This window comes from Podarcis liolepis (assembly GCF_965112155.1).
Source record: "Podarcis liolepis genome assembly, chromosome: 1".
Classification (NCBI taxonomy): domain Eukaryota; kingdom Metazoa; phylum Chordata; class Lepidosauria; order Squamata; family Lacertidae; genus Podarcis; species Podarcis liolepis.
Genome location: NC_139554.1, coordinates 22,254,093 through 22,271,509, shown reverse-complemented (window position 1 = coordinate 22,271,509; position 17,417 = coordinate 22,254,093). Strand labels below are relative to the sequence as shown.

The 17,417-nt window shown below is 46.4% G+C and overlaps 2 protein-coding genes across 2 annotated transcripts in view; one reads left to right on the top strand and one right to left on the bottom strand.

Annotated features, from left to right (window-relative positions):
• ITPK1 (inositol-tetrakisphosphate 1-kinase) overlaps window positions 1-4,313 on the bottom strand; it is a 133,387-nt gene extending 129,074 nt beyond the window's left edge. Inside the window, exon 1 of the mRNA XM_083503168.1 lies at window positions 3,269-4,313. Coding sequence (XP_083359294.1) covers window positions 3,269-3,363 — 95 coding nt within the window. The 5' untranslated portion in view covers window positions 3,364-4,313. The remainder of the gene's footprint in view (window positions 1-3,268) is intronic.
• Window positions 1-17,417, top strand: part of LOC310706715 (endogenous retrovirus group 3 member 1 Env polyprotein-like) — an 874,531-nt gene that overhangs the window by 339,284 nt on the left and 517,830 nt on the right. The gene's annotated exons all lie outside the window — the stretch shown is intronic.

The window sequence follows — 17,417 nt, the reverse complement described above, 5'->3', positions numbered from 1 at the left end:
CCCTGCTTCTCCTTCATAACAAGCTGGAACCCAAAAGCAGCCTGGGAAGAGGAGCTGGTGGTGACAGAAGTAATAGGGAATAAGGGACCATAAGAAGGAGTATTCATCAGCTTTGGGGAAGTAAGATGCAATGGAATCAGGAATCATGCTGAAGATGCAGGTGTTGAGTGCATTGGTCAACTTGTAGTAAGAAACATGGCTGTCTCTGAAGGTGGAGACAGAGCACAGCCATTATAGCTAGTTACATACTGTACTCATGACCCTAAAAGAACTGTGTTGACTGGCATTAGACTGGGCTTTCAAACCATGATTTGGAACCAAGATTTTGACATGGATCTCCAAACCATGGTTTGGGGCAATCCTGGTTAAATCAAGCCATATTTAGCCACAATATATATGTAACACTAAGCTGCTGTTACAGTAAACGATGGAAGAGATAGGAGGGAAATCATTCATAAAAGGGGGCACAAGAACCCACAGTGTGCTATTCCCTGATCACCAAACCATAGTTTGGAAATAAGGGACTGTGACATCTCAGCTGAGCAAAATAAGGGGCTCGTGCAATCACTCTCAATGTAAGTTACATGAGAACTGCTCAGAGACTGGAGAAAACCCTACCTACACCTTGAGGAGATCGTATGCTTTGATACAGGACATAGAAACATACTGGACAAATTATAATAAATGGTCAAACTCAACTCATAATATATTCAGCAAGGGGATGGGGCTAGAGGAGGTTTGCTATCTCCTAAAAAAACAGATGGGATTCGTGGAAGAATTCAGGTGGCCACAATGCAACTTTGCATCAAATCTACCATTAACTAGCAGCCGGGGTGCAGGGGTGCTCCAGCAATGTCTGAACTAGTAAATTATTTTCTCAGTAACAAAATATACGCACCCTGCCTATTAAGTGCAGGATTCCTGTTACTTTGAGTATAAATTCTAAAATTCCACTCTACCACTGCCTCCCCTTGTCATGCCTGCCCCTTGCTACTGCTTATTAGATGCAACCGGGGTTTAATCGCTTTCCCATGTTACGGGGGCTAAACACATCATGGGAGTTTGCAGCACTCCTTGCAAAGTAGCCAGACCCACGGGCCTTGCTCTATCCGGAAAGGGACGACTTTTCCCCAGTCTGCTCGCCATCGTGACAGGCCAATGGGGCTGGATATATACTGTCTATACTATTCAAACTTGTCTTGTGTTGCACTTGCTAAAAAGGCTAAGCACTATTACAAGCACCAGCCTCAAAGAGATGAAAGAACCAGATACTAGGTGGACCAGGAGTCTGCCTTGATATAAGGCAGCTTCCGGTGTTTTAAAGTCCACATCATTAAATGTTCACACTTAAAACAAATTAAAAAAGAAAGGAAAGTCTGAAATCCCGGAGAGCCCACAGCCTTCCCAATCTGGTGTCCTCCAGCAGTCTTAAACTACAAATCGCAAACATCCTTGACACTGCCCATTCTGGTTGGGGCTGACAAGGGTTGCAATCCAAAACATGCAGAACACTGGGTTGGTGCAGGCTAGCATAGACAGTACCAAACTAGCCGGACCAATGGTCTCATTCAGCACAAGTCAAGTATTTCTATGTTCTAGGACACGTCGAGTTGCGTAAGTAACCCAAAAGGCTTTCATTCGACTTGGGAGGACATCAAATTCCTTCGGCATACCCTCATAGGGCACTCTGCTCACACAGCTAGGATCTGCTCAGGTTCCCAGATGCTCACATCTAATTGAATATCTTCCCCTCCATAAACTTGTGATGCATCAGGAGGGGGAACAATGCCAACTACCCCCAGAATTTTACTAGAGCCTTGCAGAAAGCACTGAGGAAGTTCATGCATTGCATTTTGAGACAAAAAGACTTGGAGATACTGCTTAGACAGTATAGTCAAACAGATGAAATCTCTCCCTTTTTCTTTCTTTTTTGTTAAAGGAGCAAAGAAAGTACCCTTGGATTAGCAACACGGTCAGACTGTTGTCTGGGTGTTTATGAATAATGACTTGATTGTTCTCGCTTGTTTTTAACTTAAAATATTATCTGGAATATTTGATTTGGGGAATTCAGGTCAAGACAAGGGTAATAAGCAGCACAGAACAGTGGCTGAACAGAGCTGCAGCCACACATAACAGAAGTCATGGAAAACGGCCACCTTTGAAAAACAACTTCTTACAGCTGGCAAAAAATAAAATAAAATAGTGTTTAACCATTCAAGAAGTCTCCCAAATAGCCGTATGAAACCCCCCACTGTCTTCAGCGAGACCACTATATAACTCAACCTTGTGTTATATACCAAGACAATCGGCTCATTCATTTCTTCAGTTCTTAGTAGCACGAACCATTATGTTACCATTTTGGTTCTCAACCCAAAGCAAGAGTCTGTCTTGCTTTCTCCATTAATAAGTCCTAGAAGTCTTTGAACAGGAGCATGCAAATGGAGGTTTAATCGAACTCCCAAACAGCAAAGCGAAGAGAGACCCTGAAGTGCCTTTCACATTCTTTAGGTTTCTGCAAAAAGGCTCTTGCAACGTTTAGGCCCATCTTGGCTTGGGAGAGAACCCTTCCCACGGCTGCACTTTCCAAAGGAGAAGGGAGATGAGGCTGTCATTGCAAAAAGATGCTTGGTCCAGGAAGGCAAAACTGAGTGAGGCAGTGTATTTGTTATTCAGATGTATGTGGCTCGCTTCATTAGAGAGCTTACCAACATTCTGTCATTTTTGCCTATTCCAGTGCCTCGGTGGACCAGTTTACCTACGAGAGCATTTACGCCGCAGGAAATTCGCAAGCAACAACAAGCGTGGCTGCAACTTTCCTCAATATGTTATTCAGGAAACTTGCACATGTCTACATAATCCCCCAAAGCCGCACATTATACCCCATCTGTTTTTGGTGAATCAGGAGAGGGGTGGTGGGGGTGGAGAGGAAGCCAAGCAAATTATAAGCTTTTCACATCATCATGGCTTTGGGCACTTTTCCTTTTTTTTTCACCTTGATCAGGGTGTTGTTATGATTTGTAAGGCTGGATTTCCCAACTGGCAATTACCGAGATTCTAAGCCAAGCTGCACTGTGCAACTGCTCCTTCAATTTGCTCACCAGACGATGATGATTAAGGAGCAAGAGGCCCGTCACATCAACATCCTCGGGAGAAGGGAGGGATGCTCAAGTGCCAAGTTAAAGAAAAGTCCCAGAGAAAAGGGAAAGGAAGGTTCTTTTGTCACAAACACACACACAGCATAAATAAACCGCCGATCCTCGCTCCTTACCTGCAAAGCTCTGCGAACGCCTGGAAATTCAGCTTCTTGATTTTCTTCTCGCTCAGCCAATAGCCAACCCTTTTCCCTTTCAGAAACGTCTGCATCTTCCCTTCCACTTGCACCCTGGAGCAAGTTATTCTTTTGAAAAAAAGAAGAGGAGGAGGAGGAGCAGGAGGGTGCGTGCGCGTCGGGAAAGGCACCCCGTATGGAAAAAGGAAAAAGATGCAGGCACTCACTTAGAAATCTGCATATATCTCTATATATGCACGCGCGTGTCTGTCTCTACAGGACACCCATTCAGTCTTTCTCGGGTGCCTGGGCACTCTGGAGGGGGAGGGGAAGGGCAGGTCTCTAAGCTTCCTGCTTCACATCTATTTGGGATTTCGCTCCTTTTAAGCAGCAGGACCCCTGGAGAGGGAGGCGGGGATGGGCAGGGAGGGAAATCTCTCAGCAGCCATCCGGAAACTTCGCCCCGCCAAAGGGCTTCTTGCAGGGCTCAGATCCTCCAGCAGCAAGCAGCAAGTTGGGTGCAACCCTTTTCTGCAGGCCCCTCGGCGGCGAGGCGAATCCCGGAAGGCTCCGAGGCGACGGGAAGAGCCTCTCCGGCTTCTCCTTCCTCCCCTGCCCGTTTTATAATGGAGCAGGCGCCGAGGCGGAGGCGGAGGCTAGCTGCTGCTTGCTTGCCGCCGCCTCCCGCCTCCCAGGAGCCGCGATGGCCCGAGGCGGCGGGAACCCGGAGCCTGGACGGGAAAGACCCGGGCGAAGCGGGCGAGTCTCCGGAGCCTCCTTGGTGCGCGGCTGCTTGCAAAGCCTTCTCCGCCTGCCCGCTATTCGCCGCCGCTTCCACTTCCTCCCGCGACGCCGGTCTCCTCCTCTCGCCGCCCCCGGCCAACAGCGAAAGGTTGGGGGGCGCCGGGAGGACACGCCCTCGAGCGGGGGCTCGGCGGGGCCGGAGAGCCCGGGGACGCGGCCGGCCTCCGCAAGGGGAAACCAGCTCGCCTCGCTTCGGATCGACGTCGCCGGAGCCGAAGGGGGAAGGAAAAATGAAGGAAACGGGGCCCGGGAATCGACGGCGCCGGCAGGGGGCAGCGCTGCGCGGACAGCGGCGTGCCGCTTCCTCGGATGAAACCCCCGCGGAGGTCACCGGGGGCTGCTCGCCCGGCACGGGCAGACTTTTAAAAGAGACCCCGGTGCCTCCCCTCGCCGCCTCTGCGGAGGGTTCCTGTGTTCTTTGCCCCCACCCCGGGGTGGCGAGGGTGCCTCTGAGCTCGTGCAGAGCGGCTCTTCTTCTCCCACTGTGGCAGCACATGGGCATGGCCAGGATTTATTTTATGTGGTGGGGGCAGGCTTTATGTTGGGGGGCAGAAGCGAGTTATCTCATACCCTCCCACATTTCTTTGATGAAAATAGGGACGTCCCATGCCATCCTCATAATTTTATTATTTATACCCCACCCATCTGACTGGGTTGCCCCAGCCACTCTGGACAGCGTCCAACATATATCAAAACATTAAACAATTTTAAAAAAAACAACACTTCCCTATACAGGGCTGCCTTCAGACAGCTTGTGGGTCGGATAACTCCATACTCTCCAACATTTCTTCTATAAAAATAGGGGCGGCCTAAGGAAAAGGGGACATTTCGGGATCAAATCAGAAACTGGGACGGCTTCTGTAAATCGGGGACTGTCCCTGGAAAATAGGAACACTTGGAGGGTCTGTTATCTGCAACGCAATTGGTCAGTAATCAAGTATTTTCATTTATTTACTTGATTTGGGGGATCTCTGTTCCCCAACCCCCACCCCGCTACGCCCGTGTGACAGGAAGCAAGTTCAGATAGATTACATACACACACACTCGCCCTGAGGGCCGTGAAGTACCATTGACTCCCCCCAATTTTAGACAAGCCATGTGTGGAGCATGAGACTCTTAATCTCAGGGCATGGGCATAGCCAGGGGGCAACTGCACCCCCTAACAAAAGTCTCCCCCTCCAACAAAAATTCTGGCTATGACCAGGGTCGTGGGTTCAAGCCCCATGTAGGCAAAAAGATTCCTGCATTGTAGCAGCTTGGACAAGATAACCCTCGTGGTCCCTTCTATGATTCTTTGAGGTGCCTCCTCTTAATAAAATACATGTGTACCATTGACTCCCCCCAATTATAGACAAACCATGCCTCATGGAAAGAGTAACTGGGGGGCAGGGTGCCAACTTGAATAAAATATTGGGGATCCCAGGTAAGCCCTGCCCCACATAATCACACACACACCATTTGAATGGCAGTGTCGATCAACTTGAGGGGAAGGAATGGCCTCAAATATTTTACAGGGAACTGCTACAGGGAAGCTGGCAGAGGGCCTTCTTGGTGGTGGCGCCCGCCCTGTGGAACCCCCTCCCATTGTTACCCTACAAAGGAGGTCTGGAAATAATGCTGGTCCTTTTTAGCCAAATAAATACATGCAGTGTCATGGAAAGAGCAGGCTAAGGTCAGTTGTGTATCGGAAACATGATCTGTGACAGAGGATGGGAGCATAGCTGTGTGTGTGCTGGGAGTTCTGACATACTTCCTGGCCAGGACATCCACCTGGGTCCCAGGTCATGACGCCCAGGTATCACCATCAGATGTCAAACAGATAAACAACTATTTGACTTTTAGAAGACATCTGAAGGCAGCCCTGTTCAGGGAAGTTTTTAATGGTTGATGTTTTACTGTGTTTTTAATATTTTGCTGGGAGCCGCTCGGAGTGGCTGAAGCAACCCAGTCAGATAGGTGGCATATAAATATTATTATTATTATTATTATTATTATTATTATTATTATTATTATTATCAGGGTCCAAATAGAACTTGTCCCCTAGGCTCATTAAGAGCTCCAAGCACACACACACACCAGTTCCACACTGAGACATCAGCTGCTTCTAAGCATGTGTAGAGTGCAGAGTCAGTGCCAGACATCAGCATCCTCAAGCATGTGTCAAGGCCTACACATCAGCAATTAGGGGGGGCACCAGTCCTTTTACCATTGCTGCCTGCTTGCCTGTCCTTTTCTAATCTAGAGGGGGAGTGCAGTCAAATGAGGGCAACCTGCTCCTACCCACTAATTGCACTGGCTGTCGGTTTCCGGGCCCAATTCAAAATGCTGGTGCTGAACTATCAAGCCTTACGCAGCTCAGGACCTCAATACCTTAAGGACCACCTCTCCCCATACAAAGTGACCTGGGACTCAGCTACATTGGCAAAGAAAAAACGCTTTATATGTGTTGTTTATGCATTCTAACACTGTGACATCAGATGGCGCTGTGGAGTTCCGTGTTTTGCTTACCCAATTTCTCATACAAAGTTAGCAACGCGTTTAACTGAAACGCTTCTTTGATGTGTCCAGCCCCAGCCCTAGGCCCTGCAATTGTCATCGGAGGCCCTTCTCTATTTCTCCTCTCCCCGAACGGGCTTTTTCTGTGGTGGCTCCCCGTCAATGGAATGCTCTTCCCAGAGAGGCTCACCTGCCGCCATCATTACATGTCCGTAGGCATCAGGAGAAAACATTCTTCTTTACCCAGGTCTTCAGCCATTCTATGACTTGTTCAGTGTAGGGGGCAGAACCTGTTCTTCTTTTTAATTATTTTATTATTGTGGTTCTATTTTTATGCTGCGTAAATTATGTTCTCAATGTTGGGCACCATCCTGGGATCTTTAGAGAAAGCGTGGTATATAAAATGAATAAATAATAATTAAAAAATAATTTGCTCTTTCTCCAAGGCGGTGGTGGGGATTGGGCTGAGATGCAGAAGGAGTGTGGCAACGGACACACACACACACCTTTAAAAGTAGCATCCGAATCAGTCGTGTATTGTAACTTTTTTCAGGTCACATTCCTTGCAGACACCACAAGGCCAGAGGCAAATTTGGGCAATGAATGCGAATTTCATCTTTCTAATATTCTCTCTCCACATCACATCCCAAAAATTCTACTCCAAACTCTGGCTTTGTCCATTGAGGGAGGGGGCCAAGCCCATTTTTTTGTATTGCACCGAGCCCCTTTAATCCTTTGTTCTCTTAATGAAAGCTAGCCTGGCTTATAGTTTAACATTTACTGGATCCAGGATTTGGAAGAATCATCACACCCAAGCTTAACTCCGCCAAACCGTAACAATATTTTATTATATTGTAAATGCCTTGTAGGAAGCAATTAATAAATGAAATGATGGGGAAAGGTGGGGGGAGAGGTTTTCAACACCTCCCGAAACATGATGTGAAGTAAGGCGGTGAAATGTCTTTGATCAGGTGCAGAGTTACTTTTATTACCCCATTCAGTCTTAAAATTATAGCCAATGCCAAGGTGTAACTATTCATATGTAAAGCCCTCAACAGCTTAAGATCAGTTAACTTGCGGAATCACTTACAGGTGCCACGTAATACTCCTTCCACACTTATAGAAAACAATCTGTTTGTGTGGCAGTACCCCACACTTTGGAACTCCCTGCCTATTGATATCAGACAGGTGCCTTCACTGTACTCTTTTCAGTGCCTGCTTAAATTTTTTTTTAATATTATTCTTATTATGTTATTCATACCTTGCCCATCTGCCATCTGGCTGGGTTTCCGCAGCCACTCTGATAGGCAAGCCTAATAATAATAATAATAAATTATTATTTATACCCCGCCCATCTGGCTGGGCCTCCCCAGCCACCCTGGACGGCTTCCAAAAAATATATTAAAATACTGTAATACATCAAAGCCTAAGCAGACACGTAGACATTTGCATGTTTTAATCTTATTTTAGTTACTGCTGATTTTAATAATCTTTTAACACATATTTTTGACTTGGTTTTTGTCAACAATTTTCATTGTTTTATTTTATACAGTCAAGCAGTATATAGATTTTGTTAAATAAATAAATAAACAAGAGGAATAAGGGGAAATGCTATATTCTGTTTTTATTTAAAAAGAATCTCTGAATGTTCTTGCTTTATTTTTAATTTGAATTTATTTTTCTCATCGTAATTCATGTAAACGCCTTGGAGATTTCCTTTTCTATCAAACAGTAGATACAAATACTGGTGAGAATAGCATATATCAGAGGTTTTCAACCTTTTTGAGTCTCATGGCTCTTTTGACCCAGTACATTCTTTCTGCAGCTCCCCTGGGGGAAAATGTGTTCCGGAAGCCTCAGAAGCCCAGTTATGTCACCCCTTGCGTGCAAAGCTGGCAGCCCCTCACCCCTTTTCAAACACCCTCCCTTGTAAAGTGTTTGCTCAGCCCCCCTCTCCTCTTCTCTGGCCAGCCAGAGGCACCATTTGCCTGGGGAGCTTGTAGCCAGGGCTGCTGCAACAAACAGCCACGCAAGCCTTTTGGAGGCAGAGATGCGATAAGGCATCAGAGGAGGGAGGGAAGGAAAGAGGGACAGAGGCCAGTGTTGCCTGTGGCAGCCCTGAGCATCATTCAAGGCACCCTTGGCATACATGCATAAAATTAGGGAACATTGCTTGCAAAAAATGTACACATTAGCAAAAAAACATGTACAGCATAGTACAAAGAATGCTAAAATGCTAACAAATTTTCATGAGCATCTTCTGTAAACAAGATATGCAAACTGATGCAGGAATGTGGCGGACATAGACTGGGAGAAGGAGAAACAGTGTAATTGAAATGGATAGATTTCTCCATAGCTGAGCATGTGCTCCTCTCATTTCCTCCTGCAGCCTGCTATTACACTTCCGGTGGCCCACAGTGCCCTAGCAGGAAACAGATCCAAAGATGCTGAGTTAGGTGCTGCTGAGTCACAAAACTGGATGTGACTCACTAGCAGTACTAAACTGACAGTCTCTGGCTCCATTTCTTCCAGGAATGAAAGGGTACGAATGGGGAATGTTGGTGGGAGGCAGGTGATGGAACATTGTGATAAGCCTCATGCATGTGGAAGAAGCCCTGGAGGTGCTGTTTGCATTAAGGGGAAAGTCGAGGACGTGAGTGGCAGCAGTTCACACAGAGCTTCCCAAGACAGGAGTGTGGAAATGCCATTGTGCTTTTTCTACAGGTGGTGCTTGGTGGCCAGGCTACATCCAACTAAATCCCCCTCAAGAGGAGACACACTGGAATCAATGCAACTTAGGCCACATTCACACCATACCTTTAAAGCACTATAATAAAACACTTTGAATGGTCATGGCTACCCGCCCTGTTCGCCTCGCAGAGCTACACTTCTCAAGAGTTCCCTGTGAAGAGAGATTGATTGTTAAACCACTCTGGAAAGGGGAAAGGGGTTCTCCAAATACAGTGGTACCTCGAGTTACATACGCTTCAGGTTACAGACTCCGCTAACCCAGAAATAGTACCTCGGGTTAAGAACTTTACCTCAGGATGAGAACAGAAATTGTGCTCCAATGGCGCAGCGGCAGCAGGAGGCCCATTTAGCTAAAGTGGTGCTTCAGGTTAAGAACAGACCTCCAGAACGAATTAAGTTCTTAACCTGAGGTACCACTGTAACTCTCAGCACCAGGGCCGGCTCAAGACATTTTGGCACCTGAGGCGAACCACAAAATGGTGCTCCTCTCCCTGCCAGGGAAGAAGGGGCAAGTGAAAATCTACATCATGAACAAGGCAGGAATAAAGATCTGCATCAGGATCTGCTGCCCCTGTGCCTCCTGCCGCCTGAAGCGTTGGGTGCACCTTGCCTCGTGGGTGAGCCGGTGCTGCTCAGCACCCTTAAACCACTGCTCCCAGAATTCTTTGGGGGAAGTCATGGCTGTTTAAAGCGACCGCATGGTGCTTTAAATGTAAGGCGTGAGTGTGGCCTAGGCAGGTTTGATAATAATAATAATAATAATAATAATAATAATAATAATAATAATAATAATACCCTGAGGCATAAAATCCAAATTTCATCTCCCTTACCCACAAATATAGCAATATTTTTAAAACATTAAAAATATAACAATAAATTATGTACAATTTACCGCCTTTTAACAGCACACAAAATCTCACATATATATGCCCACTCGACTGTTCTAATCTGCCAAACTGGCACTGTTGCAGACGCCTCATAATACCTGTTCAGCATTTTTAATAAAATGATCTGTTACTGGGGCAGCACCCACAATCTGGTACACCTGACTGTTGACGTCAGGCAGGTGCCTTCACTGTACTCTTTCAGGCACTTGCTAAAAACCTGTGTAGGCAAGCCTATGTTGAAGTTGACAAGTGTTTTAATCTGGTTTTTAGCTTATCGTTGATTTTTTTCCCTTGAAGGTTTTGAATTGTCGTTTTTAACTTCTTTTTTAACTGAAGATTTCGTTGTTTCATTCTTTTGCAAACCGCTTTAGAGGTTTCTGTTACAATCAAACAGTACATACATTTTGTGGAAAAAAATAAATAAATAAGTAAATTCTGCTCCTGAGCTGGTGAACTTACGCAGCCTACCTCATAATGTGTAGAGCTGCTGCCGCTGGTGGCCAGGGCCAGCCAAATATATTTTTCTGCCTGAGGCGAAGGACAAGACATCTGTTCCCTGTTGCATGTACAGAAGCTGACTTCAATGCTGATGACACCACAACTTGTCCACTACACTAAGCTAGCTTAAGAGGCAACGGGCAGACTATGCCGTTTGAGACAGACATCACACACTGTCTCATAGTAAGGCTGTTAGAATACTGAAATACTGTGTCCAGTTCTGAGCAGTGCAGTTTAAGAAGGATATTGACAATCTGGAACATGTGCAGAAGAGGGCAACCAAGATGACCAAGAGTCTGGAAACCAAACCTTATGAGGAATGGTTGAAGGAACTGCGTATGTTCAGCCTGGAAAAGAGGAGACTAAGAGGAGATATGCTAGGCATCTTCAAATATCTTAAGGGCTGTCACATGGAAGAAGGAGCATGCTTGCTTTCTCCTGCTCTTGAGGGTAGGACTCAAGGCAATGGCTTCAAGTTACAAGAAAGGAGATTCCAACTAAACATTTGGAAAAACTTTATGACAGTCAGAGCTGTTTGGCAGTGGAACAGACTCCCATGAGAGGTGGTGGGCTCTCCTTCCTTGAAGGTTTTTAAGCAGAAGCTGGATGTCCATCTGTCATGGATGCTTTAGCTGAGATTCCTGCATTTCAGGGGGTTGGACTAGATGACTCTTGGGTCCCTTCCAACTCTAGATTCTATGATTCTAAAGCAACAACAGCATGTGTCCAGGCATATGCGTCCAGTCTGGCAGGTAGTTTTTCCTCAAGATCTGCTACTGATATTGTGGTGATGAGGTCTGCACCGCATCCTGTGACTGCGATTCTCATTTTTCAGTACACCATTTGCTAGACATTTTCTCTCTCCCATGTGAAAACTTGTACCTAATGAGACACAAACCTCCTTGCAGTTTGACCGGGCAGAAGTCGCCCCACCTTCCTAGCCATTCTTCTCTTTCCATTGCTGGAACTTGTCTCAAAGTCCCATTGTGTACATGCCATGCAACCTCTTTGACCCCTGCATCCATTCCCTTTTAGCAAAAATCTCAGTCTGGTGACTTAACTGTCCCTTTCCCCAAACCCTTTTATATGGAGCTGTCTTAAATGCATCAGATAACATATGGAGGTGCAGGTGAAACCAGGTAAACACTGTATAAGGGAACCACACTTGCAATTCTGCGTAGAACAAATACTTGAATCTGCGAAAGACACCAGCGATCTGTGTCAGTGTAACAGCCATGAAGGTGCTTGGTAGGGAAGAGTCAATTGAGATCCTAGAGGAAGGAGCTGGTGTTTGTTCTTCGGCCTGCTACTGTATTTCTGGGCTCTTGTTACCCTGTATAACACAAATTTAATTCATGTGCATGTCAGTGCTATTTTTCTAGAAAAAGAGGTGCTGGAACTCACCTTGAACACCTCCCTCGCTCTCTTAGAATGCCAATGGCACCCACCTGAGAGGTGTCAGAACTGAGTCCCGGCTGAAAGAAAAGCTCTGTGTATGGTTAGCTGGAAAGGGAACGGGGAACCATTCTTATATGTCTGGTTTTACAGTGGTACCTCTAGATGCGAATGGGATCCGTTCCAGAGTCCCGTTCGCATCTAGAAGCAAACATAAACCGTGTCCACACATCTGCACGTGCGCGGGTCACGTTTCGGCGCTTCTGCGCATGCACGTGACGTCATTTTGAGCGTCTGCGCAAGTGGTGAAACCCGGAAGTAACACGCTCCCTTACTTCCGAGTTGCCGCGGAGCGCAACTCGAACGCGCTCATCCCGAGGTATGACTGTATTTGTTTTAAATGTCTTATTTTATTTATCTGGAAGATTTCTATAACTTGCCACTTACTGGGATAAAAGTGGTGAATGGAAAACTAAAGCAACAACAGACAACTAGAATAACCCACCCAATATTAGCAAAAAAACAGTTAAACAGAAAAATATTAAACGAATACTAGGCCTGGGCGATAGAAGGAGCAGATTGTGATGCCAGTTTCACTCAGTTCCTTCCTCTAGTGGGCGCTGCTAGCAGAGGGACTCAGGAGCAGCGGTGGTTTCAGGAGAGGGAGAAACAAGCTGTATTGGTGAGGTGCCAATACAGCTTGTTCCTCCCTCTCCATCTTTGAACTGCTCGACTGAGGAGTGTGCAGTTGTTGCCCTTACCTCAGTTGAGCAATTAAAGGAGCCCCTAGCCTGGCACTGGGACACGGGTGGTGCTGTGGTCTAAACCACAGAGCCTAGGGCTTGCCGATCGGAAGGTTGGCAGTTCGAATCCCCGCGACAGGGTGAGCTCCCGTTGCTCAGTCCCAGCTCCTGCCCACCTAGCAGTTCAAAAGCATGTCAAGTGCAAGTAGATAAGTAGGTACTGCTTCGTAGGGAAGGTAAACAGCGTTTCCGTGCGCTGCTCTGATTCGCCAGAAGCGGCTTAGTCATGCTGGCCACAGGACCTGGAAGTTGTCTGCGGACAAACGCCGGCTCCCTTGGCCTATAGAGCGAGATGAACGCCACAACCCCAGAGTCGTCCACGACTGGACCAAACGGTCAGGGGTACCTTTACCTTTAGCTTTAGTCTGGCACTGGCTCCCACAAGCCGGTGGTGGGGTGGGGGCTCTGTGAAACTGCTCAGCTGAGGGGAGCGCAGTTGCCATGCCCCACAGCAAACAGATAAGGAGTCCCGATGCTCCCATGAGGGGCTGTCTCAGCTGTGGGGGAGGACCTTCCCTCTCCCCTGCTGAGCAGGGCAAACAAGCCACATTGTCCCAGCCTGCAAGCCTGGGTGAAACTGCTTCAGCTCAAGAGGTGTCAGCTGGGACAGTCTCACCCAGTGTATCGCAGACAGAGGCCAATGCATCTTGTTTCTTCAGCACCGCAGTATATCAGCAAACCGCAATGTTTGGCTGGCGATACACCACGATGTTGAAAAGCTGATATCTCCCAGTCCTAATGAATACAAAGAAATATCAACCAATATCAACTCCTTCTCCTTCTGACACAACTCCCCATTCAGCTTGCACCCAGGACTCAACTCGGAGCCCCAAACAAGCTCACAGCTCTCCCACAAACATTGCACAAAGAGGAGGCTTTCTGGAAACTGCTGACACCGCCCTAGTTGTTCAATCCAGGCTTGCTTTTTATAGGCAGGTGGATAATGCACCCTCCAGCTACACACAGCTGTGTCCCATTCAGCAGTCGGCTGCATTGTCCACAATAAGTTCCAGGTACAGGTTTGATGAGGAAGAGATACCCATCTACCCACAGTTCCTTCTACAACCTCTTCCTCTCCTCTAGGAGCTATGAGAATTGCCTAGCAGCTACATCCTTCAGGCTGCAGATCCTAAACTTGCCACTAGCTACGCCTGATCTGCTGCAATGGGACTCAAGCTGTTTGCAAACAAGGAAGTGGCCCCTTGCTGAATTAGAGCAATGTTTGGAGTGGCTGACCGCAAAGTCTGCAAGCAAGAATTGTCCAATTTTCTCTGTGGACTCAAGAGAGGCTGTCCATGTGTTAAAACAAATGGCTTATGCCTTCAGCTCTTTGGGGGGCTGAATTGTTTTGTATAGTTATGGTTTCAGCTAAAGGAAATGTGTTCACCTTAACCCCTCGCGAGTTCTGTTCCACCTAATCCCCAGAGGAGCCAGACAGGGAGAGGTTGCCCCAGGACAACTGAAAAATAAAGCTGAACTGAAAAATAAAAAAGAGTGGCAGTTTAGACACACCCTAACTGTTCTGCTGGCTTATCAGGAGCTCTCTGTATTGGAACCTGTTGTTTGCACTAACCTTACAAGGAAAACAATGTTATCAAATAAATGGCATGCCAATATAGTCTCTGAAAAAAGGAACAAGATAGAAGACTTAATGCACATAGGTCTCCCACAGGGGGAACTGCACTGGCTGCTAGGTTGCCACCAAACTAACTTTAAAGTTTTGTTGTTAGCCTGTAAAGCCATATACACAACCCTAAACTATCACACCCAGCAGAGCCTTCTTTCGTTTAGGCCTGTCTGGAATGAAACTACTTGATGAATAGAGGGGTTAAATCCTGCTGCTTTACCGGCAGGCACCTGTTCCCTGTTCACCTGATTGACAATGGGGAAATAATTCAGGGGAAATAGCCTCACAGAACAAATTGGACTCCCCGGTTGTGTTAAAAGCATATTTCTTAGCCCAGGCCTTCCACAGTCATTAGAACTACTGACTGGGCAGGGACATTACTAAAGGTAATCTTGGACATCTAAATTGCTCTCAGGGCTGAGGGAAGAAGAATGGCGGGTTCCTGGCTTTCCTCTCAGACTTCATTCAACAGAGATCAGTTCCTTCTAAGCAAAGAAGAAACACCAAAGCAAATATATTGGATTAACTGTGGTTTCTTTAACTGTGCATGCGTAACTGATATGATGTAAGGGTCCAGGATGTGGCTGAATAAATTCCGTGTAATTTTCCACTTTGGGACATGAAAAGAGGCCTATTAAGATGGCAACAGGCTGATTTCTATTGCATAATGCCTGAGAATCATCTAACAAAATCTCTCTTCCCCACCCCAGAAAGAAGATTGTACAGTTTAATGACTATGGATTAATTCTGAGAACTATCAGAGGTTTGGGGCCAGGACTAAACAGAGGGAAAGAATCCGAAATAAACAATATCATCTTTCTGTGATGTGTAGCAATAATAAAAGCAGGTGTGTGTGGCAGGGGAGATGCATAGTTTTCCTATTTGAGGTTCTCTGAATCATTTTCCTGCATCCAGCTTTTTTAAAAAACCAACACTTTTAACAGAGAAATTTTATGTCTTCGGTTGCTGAAAACTGTGGAAGGAGAGAGTGCTGTTGGGCTCAGGTCTTGCTCGAAGGTTTCACACATCATCATTATGAGACCCCCGAGTCAAGGAGATAAGTAACTTTACAACCTTTAGAAGACACCTGAAGGCAGCCCTGTATAGTTTTTTTAAAAATTGATTAATGTTTTATTATGTGTTCATCTATGTTGGAAGCCACCCCGAGTGGCTGGGGCAACCCTGTCAGATGGGTGGGGTAGAATAAGAATAGAATAGGACATTCCTACTTTCATCGGAGAAATGTTGGAGGGAGTGGGATGCCCACTGTTCTCAGAGTGACCAACGAGATGCCCATGGACCTGAGAACATCACTCTGCCCACCTGTTCTTTCCAGCAACTGCGATTCAGAGACATTCTTCCTCCTGACAGGTAGCAGGCAAAGAGCGGTAGACTTGTAATCTGGTGAACCGGGTTCGCTTCCCCGCTCCTCCACATGCAGCTGCTGGGTGACCTTGGGCTAGTCACACTTCTCTGAAGTTTCTCAGCCTCACTCACCTCAGAATGTTTGTTGTGGGGAAGGAAGGGAAAGGAGATTGTTTGAAAGCAGGATATCAAATCCAAACTCCTCCTCCTCCTCCTCCTCTTCTTCTTTCCTTTTTAACCAGGCCTTTTGTTGACCTGATTGACACCCTTTTAAAATGTGGCTCTTTTTTGGGTTGGGTGGGTGTGTTATTGAGTTTTTGTTTTTGTTTTATATATTGGGATGCTTTCTGTGAACCGCCCTGAGACCTCCGGGTATAGGGCGGTATATAAATTAAATTAAATTAAAATCTATTAGCCCTTGGTAGCCTTATCCTCAACGAATCTGTCAAATCCTCTTTTGAAGCCATCATAACTTCTTCTTTTAGCAAATTCCATAGCCCTTTTGCCTTGTGAACATATATAGGTGCGTCTTGTGGTCTGGTGCGTCTTATAGAGCGAAAAATGCGGCACTTTATTTCCTGAACCTTCCAACATTCAGCATCATTGAATGTCCACAATTTCGAGTATTATTAGAGGGAGAAAAACCTTTCTCAGTCCACTTTCCCTGCACCATGCAGAATTTTATACATCTCTACCATGTCTCCTCTGACTTGCTTTTAAGAAGCTCCCAGTGCTGCAGCCTTTCCTCCTAGGAGAATTACTCGCTGATCCTTTCAGTTGTCCTTTTCTGAACCTCTTCCAGCTCTGCGGCATCCTTTCCTAGGTGAGGCGACCAGAGCTGTACACAGTGTCCCAAGTGTGGTTGCGCCATAGATTTGTATATAACCGCTTTATGATATCAGCAGTTTTACTTTTCAGTTCCTTCCCTAATGACTCCTAGCTTGGAATTTGTCCCTTTCGCAGCTTACTGCACCTTGGGTCAACATCTCCATCGGGCTCAGCCTTTTCCCCATATCAGCGAAACCCCTGAGGCATGGGAAGCAGCTGTGTTGCTGATTGCACCCACATGTCCCTAACTCCCCATGCTGGTTTATCAATCACTGAAATAAAATTGAAGCAGGCATCTGCAGCTAGGTGGAACGGCAATACAGCCGTACCTTGGTTCTAGAACGCCTTGTGACTTGAATGTTTTGGCTCCTGGACGCCGCAAACCTGGAATTGAGTGTTCCGGTTTGTGAACGTTTTTCGGAAGCCAAACGTCTGACTCTGATTGAGTGCAGGAAGCTCCTGCCGCAAATCGGACGTTGCGCCTTGGTTTCCGAACGTTTTCGGAAGTCGAACGGACTTCTGGAATGGATTCCATTTGAGAACCAAGATACGACTGTATCTATATGCATAAACTAGTCAACCCAAGGAACAATACAATCCACATTTCAACAGAATGCAGGATAAAAACACAGGATAAAAAAATGGAAATAAGTAAAACAAAGCAGCAAAACAATACCCCTGTGCCACAGTCACAT